The sequence below is a fragment of the Drosophila arizonae genome, chromosome X, assembly GCF_054131065.1.
Source record: "Drosophila arizonae isolate 15081-1271.41 chromosome X, UAZ_ARI_1.0, whole genome shotgun sequence".
NCBI classification, from domain to species: Eukaryota; Metazoa; Arthropoda; class Insecta; order Diptera; family Drosophilidae; genus Drosophila; species Drosophila arizonae.
The window spans coordinates 23,835,274-23,862,308 of record NC_142927.1 but is presented as its reverse complement, the minus strand read 5'-3'; the positions used below and the strand labels follow the sequence as shown (position 1 = coordinate 23,862,308).

The 27,035-nt window shown below is 38.7% G+C and overlaps 1 protein-coding gene across 1 annotated transcript in view; it reads right to left on the bottom strand.

Annotated features, from left to right (window-relative positions):
* Positions 1-2,098: 2,098 nt before the first annotated feature.
* The window catches only part of flw (protein phosphatase 1 catalytic subunit flapwing), a 35,356-nt gene continuing 10,419 nt past the window's right edge, over positions 2,099-27,035 (bottom strand). The window contains exons 3-6 of the mRNA XM_089475294.1: positions 4,850-5,197; positions 3,602-3,945; positions 3,395-3,529; positions 2,099-3,331 (exon numbers count right to left, since the gene is read on the bottom strand). Coding sequence (XP_089331420.1) covers positions 3,218-3,331; positions 3,395-3,529; positions 3,602-3,945; positions 4,850-5,197 — 941 coding nt within the window. The 3' untranslated portion in view covers positions 2,099-3,217. The remainder of the gene's footprint in view (positions 3,332-3,394; positions 3,530-3,601; positions 3,946-4,849; positions 5,198-27,035) is intronic.

Sequence of the window (27,035 nt, the reverse complement as noted above, 5' to 3'; positions counted from 1 at the left end):
ATCGAGCACACACTTAAGCTTTATTCCTAACCTACCACCAATTACCATTTATGTACTTAATCACTCATATGTGTACATCAGGTATTTGCTAATTTCGGACCTTCCTTATTTGCAGACAGAAAAGCTCATGTAAATTCATTATGTAAGCATCATTGGTAGATGCTGAGCCAAACCAACAGATTTATGAAGTTATTGCAAGTGAGTCCTCTGATTGGCTCATCGAAAACGCGCATGTGGCGAATCAGAGACGCTGGAGTGCTGAGCAACAATAACAATATGCAGTTGGAGTGCTTGTGCAATGCTACTATGTAGAAGAGTGCAGTATATGTGCAGAAGAGGGACGGCAGACTGCATTTGATTCCTAATAGGAATTTCCTATGCTGCTCGCATAGTTTGTTGTTGTTGCTGCTTCGTCGACATCGTTGTTTTTGGACTCCACGATGAATGATCGTGCGCGTTTGCCGAATAGACACGAAGCTCTGGAGGACGGCTTAAGCTATGTTTTTGTTTTTGTGGCTTCGTTAGCAAGCGAGCTCAGTACATACAAATATGTATATGTATGTACATGTGTGAGTATGATTGCGAATGCAGAGTACATATCGTTCGTGCATTGGAGAAGCAGAGTGAGCGAGACAGAGGTTCATTCAATTAGTGTAAACCGTTAATTTAGCTGGCATTTATTTCTGCTGCCAACAAAAAGAGATGCAAAATGGGCAAATTGGATGAACTTTCGTATATGAATTAAAAAACGTGCTATTTGTTCACATAAATTTTTAATAATTTTTATTTGATTTTCAATAATAAATATATTAATTTATTTAAATTTCTTTTTTTTTTTTCGTCTTTATTTTCTTCGTTCGTTTTGTTGTATTCGCAGTTGTGTTGCATTTTTCAACCACAATAGTTTTTTTTTCTCATTACCCATTATTTATATATATGTGTGTGTGAGTGTGATATGCCTGCACAAACACAGGCACACGAAGCTAAAGAGTTTAAAGATTAATTGAAAATGATTTTGCTAAGCAATCGAAAGAAATGTTGCAACAAATTCGAGTAGTGAGTCAGAAGCGTTGCTGTGTTGTTGCATGTTGCATATTGCATGTTGCACGTTGCATGTTGCATGTGTGAAACACAGTTTGTGATGCAATTAATTGACTTCAATGCCAAGTTATGCAGGCCACGTCAAGCCGTATGACATGCACGCTGAGCCAGCTGCTGATAACAGTTACTTTCCCTACTTGTTTCGTCATCCATCTTTAGTTACATATCCAATGTACACTATATTTTAATATATATATATATTTATATATGTATGTATATGTATATATGCATGTATAAATAAACTTTATAGTTTTCTTGCTTAAATTTCAGGATTTCATTTCGTTTCATTTTGGGAGGCAAAAAAGGCACTACAATCTAATAAAGTTGAATGAAAAAGTTGACGAATAAAATCAAGTTTTACATATATATATATATATATATATATATATGATTTATCTTTATGTATACATATACATAAACAAAAATTATATGTTGGTGTTTCAAGTACTTGAAGTAATGCTTAAAAATTCGTTAAAATATGTTATTATCATTTCTCATTTTTTTCATTTTTCGCAATGTAATGTTTTGAGGCAAGTTAAAAATGTTAGGCATGCTTGATGTTAAAAGTTTCTAATTTGTTATTATTAATAAACAAATGTCCTTCTTCGTCTTCATTATAATATATATATATAAACTAATCGAATTGTATTTGTATTTAGATTTATTCAATATGGTTTTCTTTCCATTCATTAACAGCTGTTTAAAACTATTTTTAGTACACATACATATGTATATATATGTATATATATAAATGTATATATATACATATACATATATATTTATATATTCATTTATTTATAACTCGTCACTTTCTAAAAAAAATTTTTTACTTCTGCTTTTCGCATTTTACATTTTAACTTTAGTTTGTTTTTCTCTTTAAAATACAATTAAAAATTGCAATAAATTAGTTAAACGAAAAAAAAAATTAAATAAAATACATTTGAAAGAAGGTAAATAATAATAAATATAAAAAAAAAATACACATAGTTTAACTGCCTTACGTTTAAGTTGTAAATTTTTATTCTTTTTTTTATATATATATTTTTTTTATTTGTTAGACAAATCGTAATGCGCACTTAGTTTATAAACAATTTATTTTTAGCTTTAGACGGCGCACACATAAGTTGAAAATTAAATATAATAGAACTACATTTATTTGCTGCTCTAAAGTGTTTTTTTTTTTTTTTTTTTTTTTTTTGTTTTTTTTGTTAGCTTTTCCATTTTCTTTATTTGTATGGGAAAAACTAGTTAATAGAATTGTTTGCATTTGTTATGTATTTTGGTTGCGGTACATATAAGTAGATATCGTATATAGTTTACATTAATATGTCTATATAAATTCATTGCTTAAATCGCTGTACTCTTGTTGCTCTAAATCGTGTGTTGAAATGATGCCGGAACGAGGCGGGGCGGGGCGGGGCGAGGCGGGGCTAGGTTTGCATTGGTTGAATTTGGACGTGATCTTGACCAATATCAACAATGTGTTAGCCACAAGCCAATTGAGAGGACAGAGACAAGAGCTTTACTTTATAAACAAATGCAAGAACTTAAGTGTTTATCTGTTCATTGTCGTTCAGTGTTTTGTTTTGTTTTGTTGTGTAGTGTAATCAATATGCATATAGCAACATGTATGTACATGTAATGTAAATAAATAATATAGAAGTTGTATACAGTTAATGATAACGTTATCAGTTACATATACAGTATACTCATATACATATAACTATATATATTAATATATATATATATATTTCTTTTAATATTTATTTTTTATTATTATTTTGTTTTTATTAAACCGTTAACACGTTTTGCGTTGTTTATCTGCAACTCATTTTGTTCGCTGCGATTTCATTTGAAATTAGTTTTTGTATTACGTTTTCTTTCTGTACTTGGATTTGTGTGTATTTTTTTTTTTTTTTTTTTTTGTTTTGTTTTTTTTGTATTTTTTTGTTTTTGTTTTTTGTGTAATCTTTCAACTAGTTTGCACACATTAAATTTTGACATATTTATGTACGTATATATACTATATAAAAGTTATTCGTTTATTTGTTGTTAATTGTTTTTGCTGCTGCTGCTGTTTGTTGAGGTTTTAAGGAAATGGAAGCGGATGGATATATTATTTCTTCTTGTTGGTCGCCAACATTGGGGCGCTGCGCTGCGGTGTTGTTGGCCGGGACGAGTTCATGCCGCTGTACAAGTACTTGGCCTTCTTCTCGGATGGCTTCAATATCTGCAATGGAAATGGACATGAAGCACGCACGCTGAGCACACTCAAGTTTTGGATGGATCTTACCTGGAATGAGCACATGAGCGTATCGTCCACGGTCATCATGCCGCCAGCATTGTCGAATTCGCCGCAGTAGTTGGGCGCCGAGAACAGTGTGACCAGCTGACGTCGCGCAAAGAACTCGTAGCCATCCTCAACGACCTAAACAGAAAGCATTCATGGAGATTTAGCATTAATTTTTTAGTACCAATGCATTGGGGCGGGCTGTCTCACCTGATGCGCACGACAAATCAAGTCCAGCTCGTGTCGATTCAAGAATTTGGATACCACATCAACGCCGAAGGTGAAGCTTACGCCACGATCATTCTCGCCCCAGCCCTGGACATCCTTGTCGGGATCGCTCCAGAGCAGATCGCACAGCAGCCCAGTGTCGGGCACATCTGTGGGTCGCATCAGGCGACGAATCTGCTCCATGCCCTGCAGGTCGGGACTGAGGCCGCCGTGGCAGCAAAAGATCTTCTCGTCGATGATCGCGGCCACCGGCAGACAGTTGAAGCAGTCTGTGAAGGTCTTCCATAGTTTGACATTATAGCGACGCTTGCACTCGTCGTAAAAGCCTGGCGAGAGAAACAAGTATTATATATAGCATACACAGAAGGCGTATCATGGATTACAAGATTACATCGCTTGGCAATTTCCTAGCACAGAGCAATTAATGTATGCGAATGATCAGAGTTTCACGTAGTCTCCATGCGGCATACACAATACATATACGATATACTAAAGCACTACATATCTAAATAATATGCAATCAATTTATTTCACACCGGCCTCCTATTCATTAATAGACCTATGTTGTTTCTTCTCCACAATCTACTTATAATCCAAAATCCATGGAATCACATACGCTACACTATCAAATACATAAGTTTCTCTCACGATCTACTTATAGTCCAATTTATTACATATACGTTCCATTTACAGCCCACATGTGCCCCACAATTGTATTGCTATCCACATACCATACAGTCTAATTGCAGTTCTCTCTTCTCTTCTTTTCTCCCTTACAATCCACATTTGCCCTATAATCATATTACAGTCTACATACATATGTTTAAAACATATGTATTATTCTCTATCAAATGAGTTTTTCTTCGATCAAAAAGTTGTCTCCTCCTACAATCCACATGAGTCCTATAAACGTATTACAATCCACATTGAAAATTTATGATTTGTCTACACTTACAATCCACATGTATCCCTCAATTATACAATGCATATAGAACAATTACAATCCTCTATCAAATATAGCCTTAGACTTAGAATCCACATATGTCCCACAATCATATTACAATGCACATATGAATATTCCTCAGTCAAATTAATTTATCTTTGATCTGCACTTACCGCCCACTTTTGCCCCCATAATACTCTTACCACCCACAAAGCAAACTTAATGTACGCTCAATGTGGATGCCATGGTACACGTAATCCACATCTCAGTCAGCAACGCACACTTACCATAAATTCTATTAATACTGGCGCACTCGTGATTGCCGCGCAACAAGAAGAAATTCTCGGGATATTTGATCTTGTAGGCCAGGAGCAAGCAGATCGTCTCCAGTGACTGCTTGCCCCGGTCCACATAGTCGCCGAGGAACAGATAGTTGGCCGTCGGTGGAAAGCCGCCGTACTCGAACAGCCGCAACAGGTCTGTGTACTGGCCGTGTATGTCGCCGCAGATGATCAGTGGCGCCTCCAGCTCCAGCAGTATGGGCTGCTGTAGGAATATCTCGCGTGACTTCAAGCACAAGCCGCGCACCTCCGCCTCCGTCATCTGCACCTGTTTGCCGGTGCGGCAGCTGCGCACTAAAAAATACCAAAGAGCGTTTTAGTCCAAATACCCACACATGCACATTCTATATATATAGAGATATGTATATCGAAATGAAGAGACAATTACTCTCTACATATGCAACAGACTCGAGCACGGGGGACAACAAACAATTGCCTCGAACATGGCGTACAACTAATTTATCGACGGGCATTTTGTTGTTTAGCCTGGGCGGGTGGGGGCGCGGGGGTGTGTGGGCTAGTTCGGTTGCCAAGCACAGGGGAAATGGTGGAAAATAGCTAAGACTTTTTGTTGTTGTTCTTGCTCTTATAGTTGCTGTTGTTGTTGTTGTAGTTAGTTGGTTGCCAAGCACAAAAGCAAAAATGAAAGAAAAGCAAAAGGAAACAAGCAAATGTTGCATGTGCGTGGTCAGAGGCGTCGCTAGCAGGGGGCGTGCCAGCGAACGACCTTCAACACACACACACACACACACACACACATACACAGAAAAAGTGTATGTATGCGTGTTTCAGATGTGTTGTTGTAGCTTCAATTACATTTTTTATGCGCTGCAAGCAGTTGAAAGAAAAACAAACTCTATTGCATCAAGTATTAGTGAGGCACAACAAGTGGGCGTGTCACATGCCCCCACACACACAGACACACACACACACACGCACGACGAACATAATTCTCCATTCGCTGTCATATTTGCTTTGAAATTCATTTTTTGCATAGCCAAGGGAAACGTCAGCACGTCCCTGTGCTGCGAATGCAAGTAGGTCACGCCCACACACACACACACACACACGAGCACAGCAGCACACACACAGTCCCATACACACATTGTGCTACTGCAGGAAGACTACACAAAAACAAAAAAATTAATTAAATTTGCATACAGAAACTAGCAAAAAAAAAAGCTAGATTACAAAAAAATGCTAGCCGAATATGAAATACTCTAAATACTAAAGGCTTCATTTGTAAAATGAAATTGTGTAAATAGAAAGCGCATGATAAGGATAGTAATCTATTCATTAATAATATTAATTAATATTAATGTGTAATTTGAAAAGTGTAAAAGCTTTTCCATGATTTTTCATGAATATAAATTTAAATAGCCTTAGAAGTACTCTAAAATAATTTGCCTATAAGCTTAGCTGCATCTTCTATAACGACTTTGTCTGCTGAATCATAACGGATTTTCTGGAATAGACAAAAATTACAGATGAGCCAACGGACGTACTAGCAATGGAAACGCAGGTCTCTACCTAACTGAGTATTCAGAAAGACTAAACTTTCTGAATTTATATAAAAATAATCTATAATATATATGAGTTTCTTTTATTGCAGCTTAATTTTATCTTTAGCTTTAATTTTGTTTTTTAAGTATTTCCCTTAAATCTAACTTGACCAATAACTATTAATGTAGTTATTTCAAGTTTAACATAATTAGACAGCACTTTCCAAAGGCTCGACTTAATAATCAACTTAACATCGGTCAATAATATATTATGATTAAGATCAAATACTATTGAATTGAATTTAGCTATTGATATAGTACGTTCTATGGAGCTAATCAGCCCTTGATCTCTCATCACTAATCTATACAAGTCTTTACCATCCTACTCAATCTATATAGTATACATATCTGTTAGTGTAAATATAATATCCGTCAATCTGTTACCAATTCAGTTAGCAAGTCCAGTTAGCCTCTTCAGCTACAGAAAGCCGGCTTAGCACACAGAGAGGGAAAGAGCCAGCCGAAACGTTTTGGCCTGAAGTGCAGCTGCCTGAACTTTTCAACTGCAGCTGTGCACAGCTCCTTCGTTTGCTCGACGCCCCACGCCCTACACCCGTCATCGGACTCCTGGGTTATTCGAATGTTGAGCCAATGGTCAGCGAGGGAGCAGCAGGATTTTCCTATTTATAGTCGTATTTCTAGCTGCCAGCTCCAACAAAATATTTGCATTTGCAATTGCAGCAGCTGTGATTCTTTATAATTAATCAATGTAGAAGCGACGCAAAGGGCAAAGGTCTCCAGCGAATGGACGTGTGGGCGAATGGCCAGCTCCTACCTTAGCTAAACTTTAGCATTTCCGAAATATTTGTAATTTCATTAATGAATACTCTGTTTCGGCTTTCCATTCATAGTAAATTTTAACTTAATTACTTTGCAAGTTTAAATTTGTCAAGCAGCCATTTTCCTCTCGAGTGACCTTTTCATGATTTTCCTTTTGCTCCCTCTCTCTCTCTCTCCCCTCCCTCCACTCAGCACTTGAATTTCCTGCCATTTGCTCTAGTTTTAAATAGATTAGATGGCACTCCAACTAATCTGCAACTCTTAACAACGAACAGAGAGATAGAGTGATGGGTATAACAGCTATTCGTTGCTTTTGTTTTTTTTTTTTTTTTTCAGATTTTCAATTTTTTCTTCAAATTACCCAGAGTGTTTTTATTCAGAAATACATTTTCTAGTAGTTAAGCAATTAAGCTTTGCATTCTAATACAACAGTTTTGTGCTACGAAATTATTACAGTTTCTTTTAATTAAGTTCAATAAAAATTCATTTATAGAAATTCTAAATCGAAAAAAATGTATGTAGAAGTTTAAACGTACATATAACAGTTTTGTTCCTCCAATTCTTAACAGTTTTTAATACATCCTAACTAGAACTTTGGTTTATTCACAACGATTAAATTCAGCACCAAGATTTAAACCTTTCATATTTCCATCTATCTATGTATATAACTAACTTTGTACCATTCATATCTAAGGCAAGATCTGTATAACAGTTTTTTTTTTCTAAAATTATTGTTCCCAAATTATAAATTAAAATATACAATATAGAAATTCATTATACTTAAGAATTCAGTTTAGCTTTGAGTCAATAAAACATAAGTATATCTACATACATAATTTTTATACATTTCATATTTTTGTACGCATTTAAAGTATATTTATATATCAAGTGGATAACAACTTTGAGGAGCCTTTTCCCTTAGCACATGCTAAAATAGAATCGGCACACTTGTCGGAATTTCTTCTTTTTGCTTTTCAACACCTTAAAAGAAACTCAAATTGTATTTGCATTCCCAGAGGATTTGTGCTATAAACACTTCCGGTTTGTTGTCTGCTCGATTGCATTTTAATCTCCTCGCACCGGCCTGTCATCTACTCTTTCATTTGCATGCCCAAGTTTTCGTCCTCATCTGCATTCTCGTTGCGTTTGTTTTCTTTATTATTATTTCCGGGTGTCTGAAGTGTCAGCTCATAAACTACTTTATCCTACACACCCACTGAATTACTCAATCTTTGTTGTCCTTGTTTGCTGTGGCTGTTGCTGTTATTGTTGCTGCAACACATTCCGAGTTAAGCCAAGCACTAAATTATGCACAGCAAAGGTTTCATTCTGCCATCACATGAGATTCGCTTAGCGCTGCGACTCCTGCGCCAGTCTACTCATCCGTCTGCCTGTCCGTCCAGGCAGCATAGCTCCGAACAGCTGCTGTATACTTTTGGGTGCTGCATAATTCGACGCCAAATCTGGGAGCTGGAGGGCTATCGAGTGACTGTCGAGTAGGTTAGCATCTCGCATAAATTATGCAACAGCTGCTCCACTTTGTGTCCACTTTTGTCTTTTCCAACTGTGAGTGTGTGCGTTTGTGTTTGCATAAAGTCACAAAATCTTAAAGCTTGACTTCTTCGAAATGAAATACTAAACTATTTATTCTGTGATCTTGTGTGAGGATGTATAGAGTAGGCTATAACTCTGTTAACCTTAAGCGTGATGCTATAGCAGGAATAGAACCATTCTTTTTATTTTGTACTTGATACAAATTTCTTAAATTGGGTTATACTGTTATATTACATTTATGGGGAATAACTTCTGTTATTCATAGATCAATTAGAGATAGAGAAGATAGTGAGAAAGAGACGTCGACAGAGGCGGAACAAGGGAGAGACAATAAGAGTCTTAAAGAGAAAACAAAGTGAGTAGGAGGAAGAGAAGAAGACGGGAAGGACAGGAGGAGGAGGAAAAGAAGAAGGAGAGAAGAAGAGCAAAGATCAGGAGTAGGAAAATGAGAAGAAGAAAAAAGGGAAAAGCACAAGGAGAGTGAGAAAGAAAGAATAATAAAAAAGAAAGAGAGGAAAATGAGAAGGAAGAAGGAGAAGGAGAAGAAGAAAAAGAAGAAGGAAAAGGAAAAGGAGGAGAAAAGGGTGAGAAGGAAGAAGTTCAGAAGGAGCAAAAAGCAAAAAGACAAAGAAAAACAGATGAGTAGCAAAATGAAAAGAGACAGAGGTAGAGCGAGAGAGGAGAGAGAGAGAGAGACTTCTTCATTCGTTTCTCTATGCAAATTTGCGCAGTGCAACAAACCAGCAGTAGTGCCCCCGCAACATCGCATCCCCTCCCCGGACGCCAACGAGCTGAATAGACAGTTGTCAACAAGAGACAGACTTATGGCACACAAGATAGAGGGGCGTAGGGTTTGGTGCTTGGCTTAGGCTCACATAAAAATGAAAACAAAATATAAAAAAGATAATGTATATACATATACATAAGAGGAAGAACTGTTATGCGTAAGGCAAAAAAGACGCGCGTGTTTGTTTTTCATGCATTTTACATGAGAGATGACGATGCAGAGCACGTGCCACGCCCACCCACATCCATCCACACACGCACGCAGTCAGTCATCGCCCCAGCTCCAGCTCATTTCCCTCTGTCTCAGTGTGTGTCTAACTGGTTCATCATGATTAACATTTTGCCCAGCCCCAGCCCCAGCCCCACACACATCCCCTCTCCAAGCGCAAATTAAAAATGTAAAAGATGATACACGTGCCACGTCCTGCAGCCTGGACGAGACTAGCGCGCTGATGCAGCTGATGATAGCTCAACTAATTCGCAACGCTTCAAATTATGCAACACACAGCCGTTTAGTTGCATGAGGGGATAGGCAAAGGAGAGTAGAAACAGAGGCTGGCCAATTCGAATCCGCTACACGCTAATTAGGCTATATTAAAGGCTTTTCCTCTAGATATAGATTTGCTTTGGGTTAAATCTAATGGAGTGCCAAGGTCTTACAACTCCCATGAGTTTACTAAAAGTGAGCGTGCTCTAGGCGGGAATACTCAACCAGCAGATATCCTGTGCAGAATTTACTCTTGAGTAGGAAAAGTCTTGAAAATAGGTGTTATGAACATCTGGGGGAGGTATTCAAGATGTTGAAAATCCATGCATAACTTTCAGCGTGAAGGGGCTTTAAAGTCTTCAAGTTTTACGGTAACTATGTCAACTCCGATAGGCAAGCTATCGACTTTTATCGATAATAAAGAAATGAAATAAATTATCGAAAGAAAAATACTTATAAAATATATATCATAAGGACAAACATGAACAACATGCCTCTATGGACACAGCTCGTCGTCCTGATCATGAATTTATACACTTTATTCGATCTGCCACGCCTCCTTTAGCCCTTTCACATACAACTTCCCAAAACCACTATGCCCTAAAATACAATTTTCGATGGGTGCAGGGAATAAATATATATCTGGAGGAAAAAAATGAATATATAGCAATACATATATATACCTATACTCTTGTCTCTGCTCTATGCAAACACATCCTTAAATATTGCCTAAAGACTTTGCTAATACTCTTCTTGCCAAACCTCTCACACACTTAGTTTGTCGACTAGTTTTAGATATGCAAAAATTGTTTCGTTTTATATAGTGAGTGTGGGCGTGCGAGTGCGTGTGCGTGTGAGTGTGCGTGTTTTTGATGGGGTTTTCTTTCTATTTCTGTTTTTTTTTTTTTTTTTTCGAGATGAAAGCCCTTCTGACAGGCTATTGTAAATAAGATGAGGAGAGACGCCTCGCACTTTTCACTTAATGAAAAATGTGCCTGCCATTTCATGACCCGATTACTCGACAACTCTTCAAGCCAGAGACAGATGCAGAGACAGAGACAGAGCGGGCCTTGCAGGGGGTACGGCTCGGCGAGGCGAAGGTAGTTTGTGGCGAGGGGGGCAAAAAAAAAAAAGAAAAGTCGGCTTAACTGGAGCAGGCGCTGGCAGAAGTTAAACATCGCCTGGGCAAACTTCAAAGCCAGCTTCCGTGAGGCCAGCGCAGAAATGTGAAAGCCATTTAAAGAACGGCAAAACAGGACGTAACGTACAAGAGGCGTAGCCGCCAAACTGAAAGGGGGAGGGCGAGGGGAGCGGTCCGGTTGTTGCGACAAGCCTTTAGCAGATGGAACGTCATGCAGCGAAACGCTGCAAAAGCAACAGCAAATTAAGTGAAAAGCCTTTTCAAATGAACGCAGAGATAAGGCAGGACGGCGCTAAGGATGCAAACTTAAAGCTGAGCATTTCCTCTATGCAAACGAGGCGCAAACAGTTGATAGCAGCAAACAAGACGCAGCTCAGCCAGGCAGCAGAGCCTGTGCAAACACGCTTGCTGCCTAATTGTTGCAAACTATGTTGATACTCGCTTGCAAACTGTACAGAGTATATTGGTTTTGTGTAATGTGTACATTGTTCATCCTTTCTCTGAACGACTATTTATTTATATTTTTATTTATTTACTTTTTAAATTTTTTAATTTAATTTTATTTTTTTATTTTTTTTTATTTTATTTATTTTTTTTTTATTTATTTATTTCGTTATATTTTTTTTATTTACCTATATTTTTATTTGCATTTTTATTAATTTTTTTTTTCTTATTTATTTATTTTTTTCTTATTTATTTTTTTTTTTTCTTTCTTGCTTATTTATTAATTTTTGTTACTTGCTTACTTATTTATTTATTTATTTTTGAATTTTTGTATTTTTTTTAGTTACAATTATATAAATTTATGCATAGCAAATAAGCATTTGATTTGAAAATTGTCATGCTCAGTCAAAAATATTAAGAAACAACGCTATAGCGTCTTCAGGAACATCGCTAATGCCGTATTTCACTGCATTTCCAAATATATAAATGAATTCAGTTTATCATGGAGATTCAACGAATATCATAATCTCATTCACTGCTGAGTTGCTTCCCAAAAATTCCATGTAAATAATATGGTTTGAGCAATGAAGTGGCAAATGCTTCTAGACCGTGAACGTGTACATTGCAGTCAGTTCGGCCCGACTGCAGTGCTCTACTTTAATTAATCTAATTTTTGTAAAAATATATTTTGAACAAGTAAGAAGACTCTAGTCGAGACTGCTCGACTAGGAGATACCCTGAACCCTCTAATCTGATATTCTGCACTTCTTTTCGGCACACATACATACAAACGCACGTATTAGAACGCGCTCTGCTAACTGTGCAGTAAGCAGCGACTGCGCTTGGGCTGCGCTGCAGTGTGAGCAACATTATAAGAATTAATTTGTTGAATAATTTAATTTCTAGACGTACAATCTTAATGAAACCTTCAGAACATAATCATAATGTATGTACATTCCAAAGCACAAGTCTCTAGTATTTGATACTTTTTACAAAGGTAAGGGTGAGGGGGTGGAAATAGGAGTGGGGGGTAAATTTTAACAAAAATCGAAATTGTATAAAATATATATAAGTCCACATTTAAAACTTGGAAGCTCTAGCTCTAAAGGTACAGTAGATATAATTAAATAACTAGCTTTCGATAAAGTTTTTAATCGATAATCAAATATCGAGAGTAGTTATCGATATTTAGAGAAAAACTTTCTGCCTGTTACATACTTTTGACAAGACCATTATACCCTGATTTCCCATTTTCAATGGGTTCAGGGTATAAAAACTGGCCAAGTCTAAAGGCTAAAAGTCACGTTTGTTTTTATTAAAGTCTGCATTTTCTTTCATTACTAAGAAGAAGGATTTGGTAAATAGTAATCAATTTCTGATCGCTCCTAAATCTGTATATGTATATTCATTATTATTATATGTATGTATATTGATGCGATTACTAAAAACTTCAGCAAGCGTAAGCCTCTTATGCGGTCTTCTAGTTGATAATCCTTTGCAGCTGGAACACTTAAGTGCGTGCTGTCAGCTGCTGGACTATGCACAAAGCTAAGTGAACTTCGTTCGGCAAATGAATTAACACAAAAGCATTACAAAGTGCATTAGTTGAGCTCCGGCTCTAACAACTACCAACAGCATATTTTGCATTAGACTGAAGAAAACCACTTGGCAGCGGTTAAACTTAATGCACTTCACCAAGCTGACGAGGGGCGAGAGACAAAGAGGCAGAGACACAGAGAGGGAGAGGGAGAGGGAGAGGGAGAGGGAGAGGGAGAGGGAGAGGGAGAGGGAGAGGGAGAGGGAGAGGGAGAGGGAGAGGGAGAGGGAGAGGGAGAGGGAGAGGGAGAGGGAGAGGGAGAGGGAGAGGGAGAGGGAGAGGGAGAGGGATGACAGAGGACGAAGGTGAAGCTGAAGCGCAAAACTAACTCAATTGCCAGGAAAATAATTATCACTAACTAAAGTTGAGCGACGTTCTCAAAGTTTGCAGCTAGTGCAATGCATTAGCCAAGCAAGTGGAGCAGTTTATACCACACACACACACACACTCACCCAGAGGTCAATTGGGTTTCTATTTTAATTTAAAATCGAATCTGTTGACCGATGCCTCAAGAACTGCGCAGTTGGCAAAAAGTTTGACATCAAGCAATCAGCTGCCCGGCGCTGCTCTGCGTATCGGAAATATGCAAACGCTTGGCTACAAATTTAATTAACATTTTGGCCAGCATGGGAAGCAAACACAAGCGCACAGTGTGCGTGCATGTGTGTGTGTATGTGTGTGTGTGTGTGTGGCCTAACAGCAGGCGAAAGTGCGTTAAATCAGCCACAGCCACATTGACCCACATTCTCTACTTTGGGCCAGTGCGCCCAGCTCCACTTCCCAGTTCTCCTTCAAGATCGAAGTCGCTTTGACCTTCGGTTGGTCAATCGATAAGCCGTCACCGCCTGCTGGCAATTAGAGTGTTTGATTACAGGGTTCAATGTCGAAATTTTGTTGCAGCTGCTGCTGCTGCTGCTTCTGCCTCTATTCCTTAGCCGTGGCAACAATTTGCATGCCACTACTGTCATTAATTGCCACGCCCTGCCCGCCGGCGGGCCATTGCGTGCTTAAGTTGAAATTGCGCCGAATGAAGCAAAGATAACAGCCACACAGCCACAACCTCAACCTCAACCACAGCCACAGCCACAGCTAGAGGAACAACAATAGCAGCTGCAACCATCAACCACAAGGCTAGAGCCCAAGCGCCTGTGGGCCAGGCTAGGCTAGGCCAGGCCAGGCCAGGCCAGCGCACGTTGATTAAGGACAAGAAGTGCAAGAAAATTCCATTTTAAATTCTTGTCGTTGCCTGAAACTAGGCAATGCATATTTCACTTGCTCGAAAATGCTTCCGTTTTGCATTGACCCACTTGGCAGGCGGCTATGCCTGAGGCCTGCACCACTGCAGGACGGCGGTGCGGGGCAGCAAGCAGGTGAATCGGTTGGCCAAAGACGCCAAAACTTTTTGAAACTAAATCAATGAAATGGCAGCGAAATTGGCAAAGTTTTGGAAAAACCCGATTCAGTTATAAAAAGAAAAACAAAAAGCAAAAAAAAAAAAAAAACAACAATAAAGTGAGCAGCGCTTGGCTAAAATAGCAAACAAAATGCTGTAAACTTGGCTTTTAAGTGCGCCCAATGAAGCAAATCGGTTAACCGTTGAATGTTTCGTAACGGTGATTTTCATATTAACTGCATTTCAGGCAGCCAGCTAACGAATCGGTTAAGTTTCTAACAAACCAAGTGCAATGCATTAAAAACACCAAATGCTCCGCAAGCTCAATCGGAATGGGAACGAGAATTGAATTCGTTTTATTTGCTTGCTTTGCATCTACTTCGCATGCCCCACAGGCATTTCATGCAACAGCGCATTGGGCTGTGGGCATCATCATTGTTCCCATTCGCTGCAACGGAATGCCAAGAAAATTGCCCAAAATGATTGCAGCCAAGAGGCAGAGGCAACGAAATCGCCACGTGGGCGAAAACATATTTGTAAATGCTTCCGTTTTCCATTGACCCAGTTGAGCGGAAGGCTGAACTGAGGCGGGTGGGGGTTGTAGGCATTCGAAATTTGCTTAAAAATCGCCACTTGGACACGTGACGGCAGCACCACCATCGCCACAAAGGCGACTGCACCACGACACCCAATGCCCGATGGCCCAGCCCTCATTTAAGCACATTAGCGCTGATTATAACGGCATTTACATGACAGGCACATGAGTGCAACGAGTGGGGTGGGGGGAGGGGGGCTGGGCGGTTGGTGCTGTGCCGAGTGGCAAGGAATTGCTGAATGCAATTGCACGCGGCGTATACGCAATATCTTCTTATTTAGCTATACACAAATGTGTGTAAGTGAGTGTGTGTGAGTGAGTGTAGGTGTGTGTGTTTGCTTCATTGGAAATGCTTAATGGAGCCATAAAATAAACATTGTGCAATTAACATTGAGCAAAAGCCAAAGTGAAAACGAAGCTAAATTCAATTATAAACCAAATTGTCTATAAAATCGAATTAAAGCAACAACAACAACAAATAAAACAACAAAATTTGAGCCAAAAATGAAATCCAAACAAACGCCAGGCGAATGTTGTGCTGCTCGCTGGCCTGGCAACACAATTCAATTAATACACTGCCACAACAAGAAAGCAAATGGGGCATATTCGCATTTTGTGAATGTGAGCGATAGCTAACGGGTATTCTATTTTCAAAACTTAGATCGGAGCCAATGCTCTGTGAATTGTTGAAATTCATTTTAATTGAAATAATGATTGTGCTCGTCAAACTAATCGTACGCAATTGATTTACTTAAATAAACTTGTTACAGAAAATTTCACGCAATTCTTCAATTCATTCATTGACCAACAAGATCGTGTGATTAAGCCCATTGCGGCTAGGGCTAAGTCTAGGCACTTGTCTACGTCGACTAACCACAGACCACAATTAAATCGACTGCACCATTCGAAAAGTTCTCAACAAAAATAGCCAATAACAAATGCTGGAAACATGTGAATAAAATGTGGAAAAATACGGACTCTAGGCAAAATAAAAACATATAAATACGTAAGTATTATATGCAAGTTAAGAAGCAATTTGATATAAAATATAAACAGGTACTACTCTTACAGCTAATAAATATTAATAACAAGAGCCGCACTTGAATTGGATTTGTCGGAGCAGCAGTTGAAATTGGAGCTATACGAGCTCGAATGACGTTCCCTAACATGTTCGATGTTCACTTACTTGAGTGTAATGAATAAGGGCACTAATAAATTGAAATTCAGGGCAAGCTGAGAAATCAGAGAAATGTTGCATTCGTATCTAAGCATTGTTGATTAGGCAAGCATCAAACAATTCTCCATCCAATTAACCGCATTGAAATATAATTATGCTGTTCTCTTATAATTAAAGCTTGTACAGTACTAAAGATGTACCCATTTATTACGCATACGCACTGTATGCCATGTAAATAATTGTTTGAATTTGATTGTACATGCAGACAACTAAGTAGAGCAAATGAGATATATGTAAGTGAATCAAATATGCTTAGATAGAAACAACTAAATCTTGCCTAGATTTATTCTACTTAAAGCACAGAGTGCGAACGAAACTTTAGTAAAATTATTCAAATATTTAAAAGTCGTTCAACTTTTAGTTTTAGTTAGAGTATTTGCTGAAGTGCATTTGAAAGAGGTTTTTTTCTGGCTGCTCTTAGATTTGTTAGCGAGAATTTCATAAGAGGGCCACATGTTAAGTATAGCGCACGCACACGCACACTAACACAAATACACACACACACACAGACAGACAGACAGACAGACAGACTGGCACTGAAATTGTTTGATTATGCAAAGAGTTTTGAGCATATATTGCATCTGCAGCGATTGGTTAGCGATTGCTTGGCAAACAGAATAACAAAGTGAATCAAAGCAATTCCGAGTCGCTGATTCCTGCTGGCGTTCGCCATTTCGATGGCAAAATTCCCATCTATGGCTAAATGTGTTGCAGCAGTCGATGCGATCAATTGTGGCAGCAGCTGCTGCTGCTGTCGTTGCTGCTGCTGCTGTTGTTGTTGCTGTTGCTGTTGTTGTTGCTGTTGTTGTTGCTACTAGTAGTACAGCTACCCTCCCAATTACAGCAAGCGCCCATTATTCGCCTCCCCGCGCAGTCGAATCTGTTGACAGGCGAAAGTAAAGGAAGGCAAACAGAGAGACACATGCGCTGGCAAGCAGAGAGACAGCCAATGTGCTTTCTACTTCAGTGCGTGCCACGTTGCGTATGCGCGCTATTTATAAAAATCAATTTCTGCCTTGGCAAGCAGCGCAACTACAGCGACGACGACGCCGAGGAAAAGCAACGCAAACAAACAAATCAGAAACAAACAGCGGCAAGAAATAAATAAATAATGTTGCTGCTACAAGCACCCGACAGCAACAACAGTAACAACAACAACAACAACAACACGCACGTCTGACAACATAGAAGCAAATACAATTTCTACCTGATTGCCTATAAAGTTGTTTTCGAACAGATCTCAATCTGATATCCGCTGATAAGGTCATGCGAATCGCCCAAACTTTGAACTTGTCAATTGTCTTGAAATATTGCAGATTGCTGTAGATCAAAATGCCAGAGCTTTGTGAAGGGACAAACGGGAAGATCGTAAACAAACGGAATCTATTCAACATATATTGGTGTCATGTAGAGCGCAGAGGAACTTAAGCAGAAAGGTCGTAGTTCGTCATAGAATCTGGCTCATAAACTGTAAACATTACCATTACTAGTGATTTGATCACAATTAACAAAGTGGGGGAAAAATAGTTAGTTGAAGAAAATTGAGTGAATGTTTCAATGAGTACCAGAAATGTAATACTGGCTAGCACAGTGAAGCTGCTAGATCGATGACAGCATAAATTGTATCGATAAATAGTTTTTTCAATACATCGATAGGTTTTATTCGATGTCGATATCACTTAACGTATAGCTCAAAGATCACGCATCTACTAAGTGTACTGAATAATTTAGCTTTAGCTACCAATATTTCCATAAGCATTAGAGCTGTACGGCGATCGATCAAATAATCGACAGTATAGATATTCTTGCAGTTCTACTAGATCACTCTACGATATATTTATATAACATTTTCTTTTTAATTTCTTTATATTTTTATAAGTATATATATATTCTCGTACATAGATTCTCACCATCTAATTGTCTAATTGTCTAGTAATTTATCTCTTCACCAATTCACTCAATTCACCATTTACAATACATACAGTCGAGTCTCGATAATTCGTACCCCGCTAAATCGAAAATCTCGATAAATTCAATTGATTGAAATAAGAAATTCGTAAGAAATTCTCGATTATTTGAATTTCTGTGTATATCGAAAAAAAATTACTGATCCCCTTGCCATTTCGTATTATCGTGTTCCTACTCTATATATTCTCTAGCAGCGCTTTAGGCATCACTTCAATTCCCCTTAGGCTCTGTTAATGCCAGTCTCAATATTCTTGTCTAGGCACGAGAACATGGAATGTACAATCATAACCAACAAAAAAATTGTATGCTCTATGCTCTAATTACACGTTGTGGCCATGACAATAGAGAAAATTTATTTTTAGGCAACTAGATGTTTATTTGTAAGAAAAATATTCAAATTGGATAAACTATTTTCAAAAATATTTTTAAAAAATCAATACCGCCTAGATCGCTATAGCTCATTCAATTACAGATGATTTTTTTTCACAACTTTTATCTTTTGCTGATTGCTTTTACTTTCTTCTAGGTGGCGTTGCTTATCATCTATTGCTCCTCTCATGTCATCTATATCATTATTTATATATATATATATATATATATATATTCATGCTGCATAGTGATACATTAAAAATTTCACTGTCTAGGTCAACTGCAGTTCTTTCCTCTTGCCTTCTCTCCCAATCTGTCTCTCTCTTTCCACCCGCTCCCTTTCTTTCTCTTGCTTGACTATATGCTACTGCCAACATTTGCCCTACCACGCCCTCTTTCTATGTTGCCTGCTGTCTGCGCCTCTCTGTTCTGCTCTCGCTAGAAAACAATGACAGTCTTGAAGGCAGCGCGTGCAACAACAACAACGCCAAATCTTATAAAATAAACATTTATTTTTAGCACTAGTCGTTCCTTGTTGTTGTTGTTGTTGCTGCTGTTTGGCTGCTGCTGTTTTTATACCCTGAACCCATTTTCAATGGGAAATCAGGGTATAATGGTTTTGTTGAAATGTATGTAACAGGGAGAAGGAGGCGTGGCAGACCCCACAAAGTATATATATTCTTGATCAGGGTGACGAGCTGAGTTGATTTGGCCCTGTCCGTCTGTCTGTCCGTCTGTCCGTCTGTCCGTCTGTCCGTATGTATGAACGCGTCGATTTCAGAAGATATAAGAGCTAGAGACTTCAAATTTTTTTTAAAATGTCCGTAATTACAGCGCGCATATCAAGTTTATCATTAAAATTCGATAACTCATCCCGATCTTTTTTTATCGATAAAAAACCTTATCGAAAACCAGTTATAAAATTATATCTTCTACACCTTTATTGCTAGAGTCTCCAAATTTTTAATGTATGCTTATATGCAATTTATACAATTTCGATTTTTGTTAAAATTTACCCCCCACCCTTAAATTCACCCCCTCACCCTCACTTTTGTAAAAAGCGTATTTCAAATACTAGAGACTTGTGCTTTGGCAATTACATGCATATTCATGTTATAATCATAATCTGAAAGTTTCATGAAGATCGTACGTCCATAAAAAAAGTTATTAAACAATTAAGTTCTCATAGTAAGCGCACACTGCAGCCCATGCGTTTATGCGTGGGTGCTTGTGTGTGTATGTGTTTGTGTATGTGTGTGTGTATGTGTATGTGTGTGTGTATGCGCTTGTGTATGTATGCGTGTGTGTGTGTGTATGTGTGTCTGTATGCGTGTGTGTGTATGTATGCCTGTGTGTGTGTGTGTGTGCGTGTTTCTTGTGTAAGCTGAAAGACGCGAAAAATTATTGAAATATCTATTGCTCCAAGGGTTCAGGGGATCTCGTAGTCGAGCAGTCTCGACTAGAGCTTTCTTACTTGTTCCTTTAGGTTTTCTTGTTAATTCCCAACTGGCAAAATGAAAAATGGCAAAATGGAAAGAAACAAAAAACCCAAAAAAAAGAGAACTTAAAGCCGAAGGCAAATGCAAAAAACTGACAAAAAAAGAAAAAGAAAAAACTACTTTAGCAAGCGCCACAAGCAGTAGCTAATAATACGAATGCCATTTGTGAGCAAAAACAAAAACAACCAACACAGAGAGCAAAATGGCCGCCCTGCACGTCACAAATCCCAACTCACCACACACACACACACACACACCACGCAAATTGCAAGTACCCCTGAGGCAGCTGCCATAAGCCGCCTTTGCGTACTGTCATTATCCGCCTGCCCAGCGATCGATTTGCACTCAGCGAATGCTTAGCGCCTTCTAGCTGCAGCTATATACTATATATATAGATATAGTTATGTATATACAGCATTTATTGATCAATCCACATCTAGTATATGGATGTACTATATATATATATATATATATATATATCTTTACATATAGCTTCTGCTGTTGTTCCATCTGTCGCGCTCAGAGTGCAAATTCCAATTTATTTACTTGGGGTCTTTGCTTAATTAGCGGCTTGTCGTAGCTTTGCTGCTGCTCTTGTTGTTGTTGTAGTCATTGTTATTCGCATTTTTTTTTTTTTTTTTTTTTTTTTTTGGAGGAAGCGCAACGACGACACGGAAGCTTTTGCGAATGGCTCTCTCCCACTCAGCCACAATTTGGCAGCCAGCACACACACACACACAGCTAGCCAATGCAGCAACCCCTTGCCGCCCAGCTACCCAGCTACCCAGCACCCTATATTCACACTCCACATGGCTAGCACCTCTTTGGATCGACGCCAGCTTTGCCAAGTCGCATGCTGATTCATATTCAAGCATTCAACTGCTCGACTACTCGACTAGCTCGAGCATTCGGCTATTTGGTTTTTCGAGCATTCGTTTTTGGCATGTTTTTAGCTTATTCAACGCTTCTCACTTATCTTATCGCCAATCATTGACACAAACACAACGCAGCGACCTTAAAGAAAATCAAATTTAAAAAATACAAAATTATATTCCATTCCCCATATTGACGAGGCCAACGGCAGCTAGAGAGCCAGCATAATGATTCGCCTTCTGATGGGTTCTAGGTTTTTGCCTTTTGGCGATCCGTTCCACTCGTTGTCATCCAAGCCATTTGTCATCTTTCACATATATCGTTTATCTACAGCTCTATATTGACACATTGAGCAAGTGAGAATGAGAACGCGACTGGCCGAAGCGAATTGATCTACATTTGTGTTGTTTTATTTTTATTTCGTTTAAAATTGATAAACAAATATTCAATTAAAAGATGAGTCAATTATGGAGCATGACAAGCGGCAGCGTTGCCATATCTCTTGTAGATAGCATTTCCAGACTACCGAATATCCTACATAGAAACTAAACAAGTTTCTATCGTTTGTAGTTAAATTCTTTAAGCTTCATAGAACTTGACTACATGCCGAAAGAATTCATTATAATAACAAGTAGGATCGCTTCAGTCGAGTCTGCTCGACTACGAGGTAACTTAAAAAATCGAACATTATATTATATTATATATTGGATATACATCCGAATATAAATTTGGAGACTCTAGCTAGAAAAGTGAACTATAATTTTATAACTTATGACGATAACACGGAAATAGTTATCGATTTATGGAAACAAACTCGATGTGTGGGACCTATACAAAAATTTCAAGCCTCTAACTCATATAGATTCTGAGATCAACGCGTTCAAGAATATACATATATAGATACTTTATGGAGGCTGTAACGCCACGACTTGCTTCTTACACACTTTTTAACAAAACCATTATACCCCGAATGGGTTGAGAGTATTACAAAATAAACATTCTTATAACTGCAAAAAAAAAAAAAAATGTGGATGCAAGCCCGCTATGTTTCTTGGAATTGTGTTGCTATATTACATAAATTACTATGTAAGTTTTATTTGCTAAACAAAACGATTTTACCTAATATCTGAAAGTGGAATTCTGAGCCATTGTTTCTGCCGCAAATATTCCACAAAAACAGTTAAGAGCGCTTTAGTCTAGGGCGCACGAGTTGGAAATACCCAGACCTAAAAAACGAAATCATATTATCGATTATTATCGATAATAAGGAAATGGTATAAGCTATTAATATATAAACAGGACTAGAACGTGACTCTGCCACGCCTCCTTCAAACTGTTATACACGTCAGCACGAAACTAATATACCCCAAAATGCCATTGTCAACATATTTAATGGGTATCAAAAATGTTGTCGAAGACCCAAGCATATTTGTAGTACAAACGAATAGGAAAAAGAAATTGAAATTGAAATAGCGAGAAGTAATTCCACAGCTGACATGGATAAATTTGATTTGAATTGCATTCCCTATTATAATATTCTAGGTAAATGTAAACTCGCCAACAGCTTCAACTAAAACAGCAGCGTATAACAGTTTTAGCACAGTATTCTCATGCGCCTTTGTGACAGCCACAAGCAAATTTTTTTATGGAGACTCTCTTTTATCTTACCCATTTCAGTTATTAATTATAAAGCAGTTGCTCCACTCATCTGGCCGACAACAGTTGGCCTCTATTCAGTCGCATCTTTTCTGTCTGTCTTTCCGCAACCCCTTTGGAAAGTATGAGGTGCAGTTGCTCAAATATTTGCATGGCCTATTTGTTAATTAATAATAACGACAAGGTCTCTACGTCTGTTCCCTTGTCCACCTAGTCGCCATGGACTGCCATGGACTTTGCGTCCCATTGCGTCTGTCCAACTAGACGTGCCATCCCGTTTGCCCATTGACGTAATTTTCGATTTTATTTATTTACAAGTTGCCTTGAATGTTGTTGTTGTTGTTGCCTTTGTTTTATGCTTGCTTTTTTTTTCGCTCATCGGGCTGCATTAGACCTAAACCAGGTCTCAACCTTGGATTAGAGGACTTGTGGCACTTCACTGTGAACCTAACACCTTAAAGACCGCAGCCAATGTCGCTTAAAATCCGTGTCACGAGCCACAACAACAACAACAACATCTACTCCAACAATAGCAATCGCTGTTGCAACAATAATAACTTTTGCCAGGTCACTTTCCATAAATTATTTACAACAAAAGCAACAAAACTAAAACCAGAAATGAGTAAACAGAAATGCAACAATTAATGAATCGACTTGGAAATACCCTAACTATCCATTGACTGATGATGATATGTATGTTTATAGATACACGCTTACTCTTAGACCTTATTTTTGTTCTCTGATTTCCTCTCCTGTGCTTCATTCAACAGTTCTCATCAAATTGATCGGACAGCACGTCTTGAGGGCATAAATTTGATACACCTCAGGCCAAGTGTAACGCGGACTTGGAATGACGTCGACATTAAATGCTTACTATTCGAATTTCTGGCCCTCACTCGTTTATTCCTTGCGGTTCTATTGTTTTTTTGCGTCATTATAAAAGCGTGTGCTGCCGCAACAACAATGACAACAACAAGCAACTATTACAGTCGCTGCTGTTGGGTCAGGTGTTGCGAAAGTTTCAACAGTGAGCGACGAGCACCTTTAAATAACCAGCCAACCAGCCAAGCAGCCAGCCAGCCAGCCACCCCTTGCCCCCCTTGCCACCGTTGCCCAAGCTCAGCAAATTTTGCAGTCACAGGAAGCCATTACGCTAGTGGGAGACGTACAGTACACAACCGGCCACGCCCACCGGCCCACCCAACTGCACCTTTAGCTAAATTCATGGGATGTGCCAAAGGTCAAGGCGTTGCCTTCACAATTCTTTTTTTTTCCGCTTTTCTATTCTATTTTTTTAGTCATTCCTTTTTTCAGCATTCCTTTCATTTGAGGCTCGTCTGCGGGCGGAACTTGTGTGTTTAAAAATATGTCCAAAATATGCCTCAAAATGAGGGTCAGAAAGCCATTTGGGCCACGTGCGCGCAGCACAGTTGGTCAGTTGGTCAGAGTGTGACAAATCGAAGCTAAGCAGGAATCGAATGCAAATGAAATAGAGCAAAATATACTTTAAGAGTTGAGTGAAAGGGAGAAGCCGAGAGCAAAGGGAAGACCGAGAGCAGAGAGCGAAGTGAAGGAAAATCAAAGTATCAAAGATTTAGTTTGAATTTCTCATCAACAAGAAATGGAATTGAAAACTTGAGCGCGCGCTGGCAAAGGCAATCGAATCGAATCGCCCAGATGGCAATTTAGTTGGCTTTTCGCAACTGTTAAGAGATGTGCACAATCGAGTCAATTATAGAGCGAGTGCAATCTATAGTCAAGGACTTACGGCTAAGGCAATCGATTTGGACTCTAGCTAAGTTTTCTTCTGCTTCTTCTTCTTCTTCTGCTGCTGCTGTTGCTGTTGCTGCTTCTTCTTTCCGCGTAAGCTTCTTACGGGGTGTTGTCACAAAGGCAAACCCGAGTGCGAGCAAAGTCATCGATGGCAAATAGCGGACCGTGTCATCTTTTATGCAGCAACAGCAACTGCTGCCACCCACTGGCACGCCCACTTCTGCCGCAGCATACCAAAGCTGACCCCAAATGAAGTCAGCTGGGAAGACGATGCGTCGTCTCTGCATTGGTTTACTCTACTCTACTTTACTTTACTTTGCTTTGCGCGAAGGCAACTTTGTTGATTTATATTTTTGCTGCTCATGAAATTTGCAAGGGGCAACTGGGGTGGGCAGCGGCAGGACATGCTGGCGACGGCATTAAAATTGCATGCGCACTAAAGTATGCAATGGGCGACAGGCGATGGGCAATGGGCAATGGGTGATGGGCAATGGGCGATGGGCAATGGGCATAGCGCTTGGCATGTCAGCAATTAGAAGTGGAAAGAATAGTCCAATAGCAGCAGCTAAGGGAACTACGTTTCCTTTCACGTAACGCTCAATTGCAGTGTGAGTGCTTCATAAATCATGGCAAGCGCACACATGCCCAACCACACACACACACACACACTCACATAACCACACACGCAATTTGCTCTGTGACGTCAAAGCCACAAAGGCGTTAACTGCGCTGTTGCTGCTGCTGCTGCTGCTGCTGCTGCTGTTGTTGCTGCTGTTGTTGCTGCTGCTGCTGCTGTTGTCGCCATCAGGTGCGAATCACACAAAAATCTTTACTCGTGTTTGCCCTAGCTGCCAGCAGAGGGCGCCACCTTGGACATCAATTTTCGATCAAATTGAAATTGAAGAAAATGAGGCAAAACTTGGCAATTTTATTTCAAGCAAATTTCGTCTATAATTTGCTGTTAATATTAACATTGAAATTTATGTTTTTATCTCGAATAATATTTTCCTAAAATATTTAAAGATTTTATTTAATTTCTGTTAAAACTATTTCGTCAATAGATATCTCAGCTAAAGTTGTTAGCAAATTCATAAAAATTTAAAGCTAGCTAAATTGTTATCGCATGGACATAGCTATCGATTTTTATCGATTTTTTTAGTGCCTACTCATTTTCCATTCCATTCTCTTCATCTTCTGCTGATGACATTCTTGTTGAGTATCGATGGCTCAACACTTAAGTATCGATACTTAACTATAATGTAATACCCTCTATTTCTATCAGCCTACTACACTTGACTTCGATAGGACTTAACTACGGTTTTTAACGATAGCTTTTATGGTTCGCGCTATACACATACATAATGACTCTTGTATTCTGTTTTACATGATTTGATTTCCAAATTTGATATAACTTGAGATCTACATTTACTTTGGCTGCTATCGATAACATTTACTCAGAATTTACTCATCTCATGCAAAGTATTTTCTAATCTTTACTTACATTGCATTAGCCCACTAGTTATTGATAATTGTTCGCTAAAGTTGCTAACAAAATTGATCAGTTACTATCGATAACTTTACTGTCCACGCTTTGCCTAAAATAATTATTCTATTATTTCCTCTTACATCCACGAAAAGCACATAAATATATAGTGTAGCAACATATGCATACCAAGAATGTGTTTGGTAATTTAAATAAATTGGCTGACAGTAATGTCTGTTGGCCCCCTCGGCCGGAGTTTCGCTTTGATTCGTTTAAGCGCCTTAGAGTATGCTGCAGCATTTCCGATTATGGCGCAAGACCCGGGGTTGAGGTATTCTCACAACATAAGCTTTAACTAACTGACCCACGGCAACAACGGGACAACAATAAGAACAACAAAATGGATTCAAGTAATGTACTTGCTAAGTAACGCACACACACACGCACACATACACAAGCACAAAATATAAAAATATTGTAAGAAAAACTTAGAAAAATGCAGAAATAAAGTAAGAAAAACTAAGTCAAAAGGTCAAATGTATTATTTCATGTGCGTGTGTATGTGCGCGAGTGTGTGTGTGTGTGTGTGTACAGATTGGGAGTGCTGCTCAAAGAAATTACATTTTTGGGGTCAAATGGTCAGACGGTCGGTGGGTCGACAGTTGCTGTCGCTTGTCTCTGGCCTCATCAAAGTAGCGACCTTCAAAATTGGTCGACAGCGCCGTTAAGCTCTCAAGTATCCTTTTGGCAACACCCACACACACACACACACACACATACACTCACTTGCCATTAGCCACAAACATTTTGCTCCGCTGGCATTTCTCATTTTTTTATTTATACGTCCATGTGTGTGTGTTTTTTTTTTTTTTTTTTTGTACCTCTCACTCATTTTTATTTGCCAAGTGCACGCAATGTGACAAAGTACAAAAGCA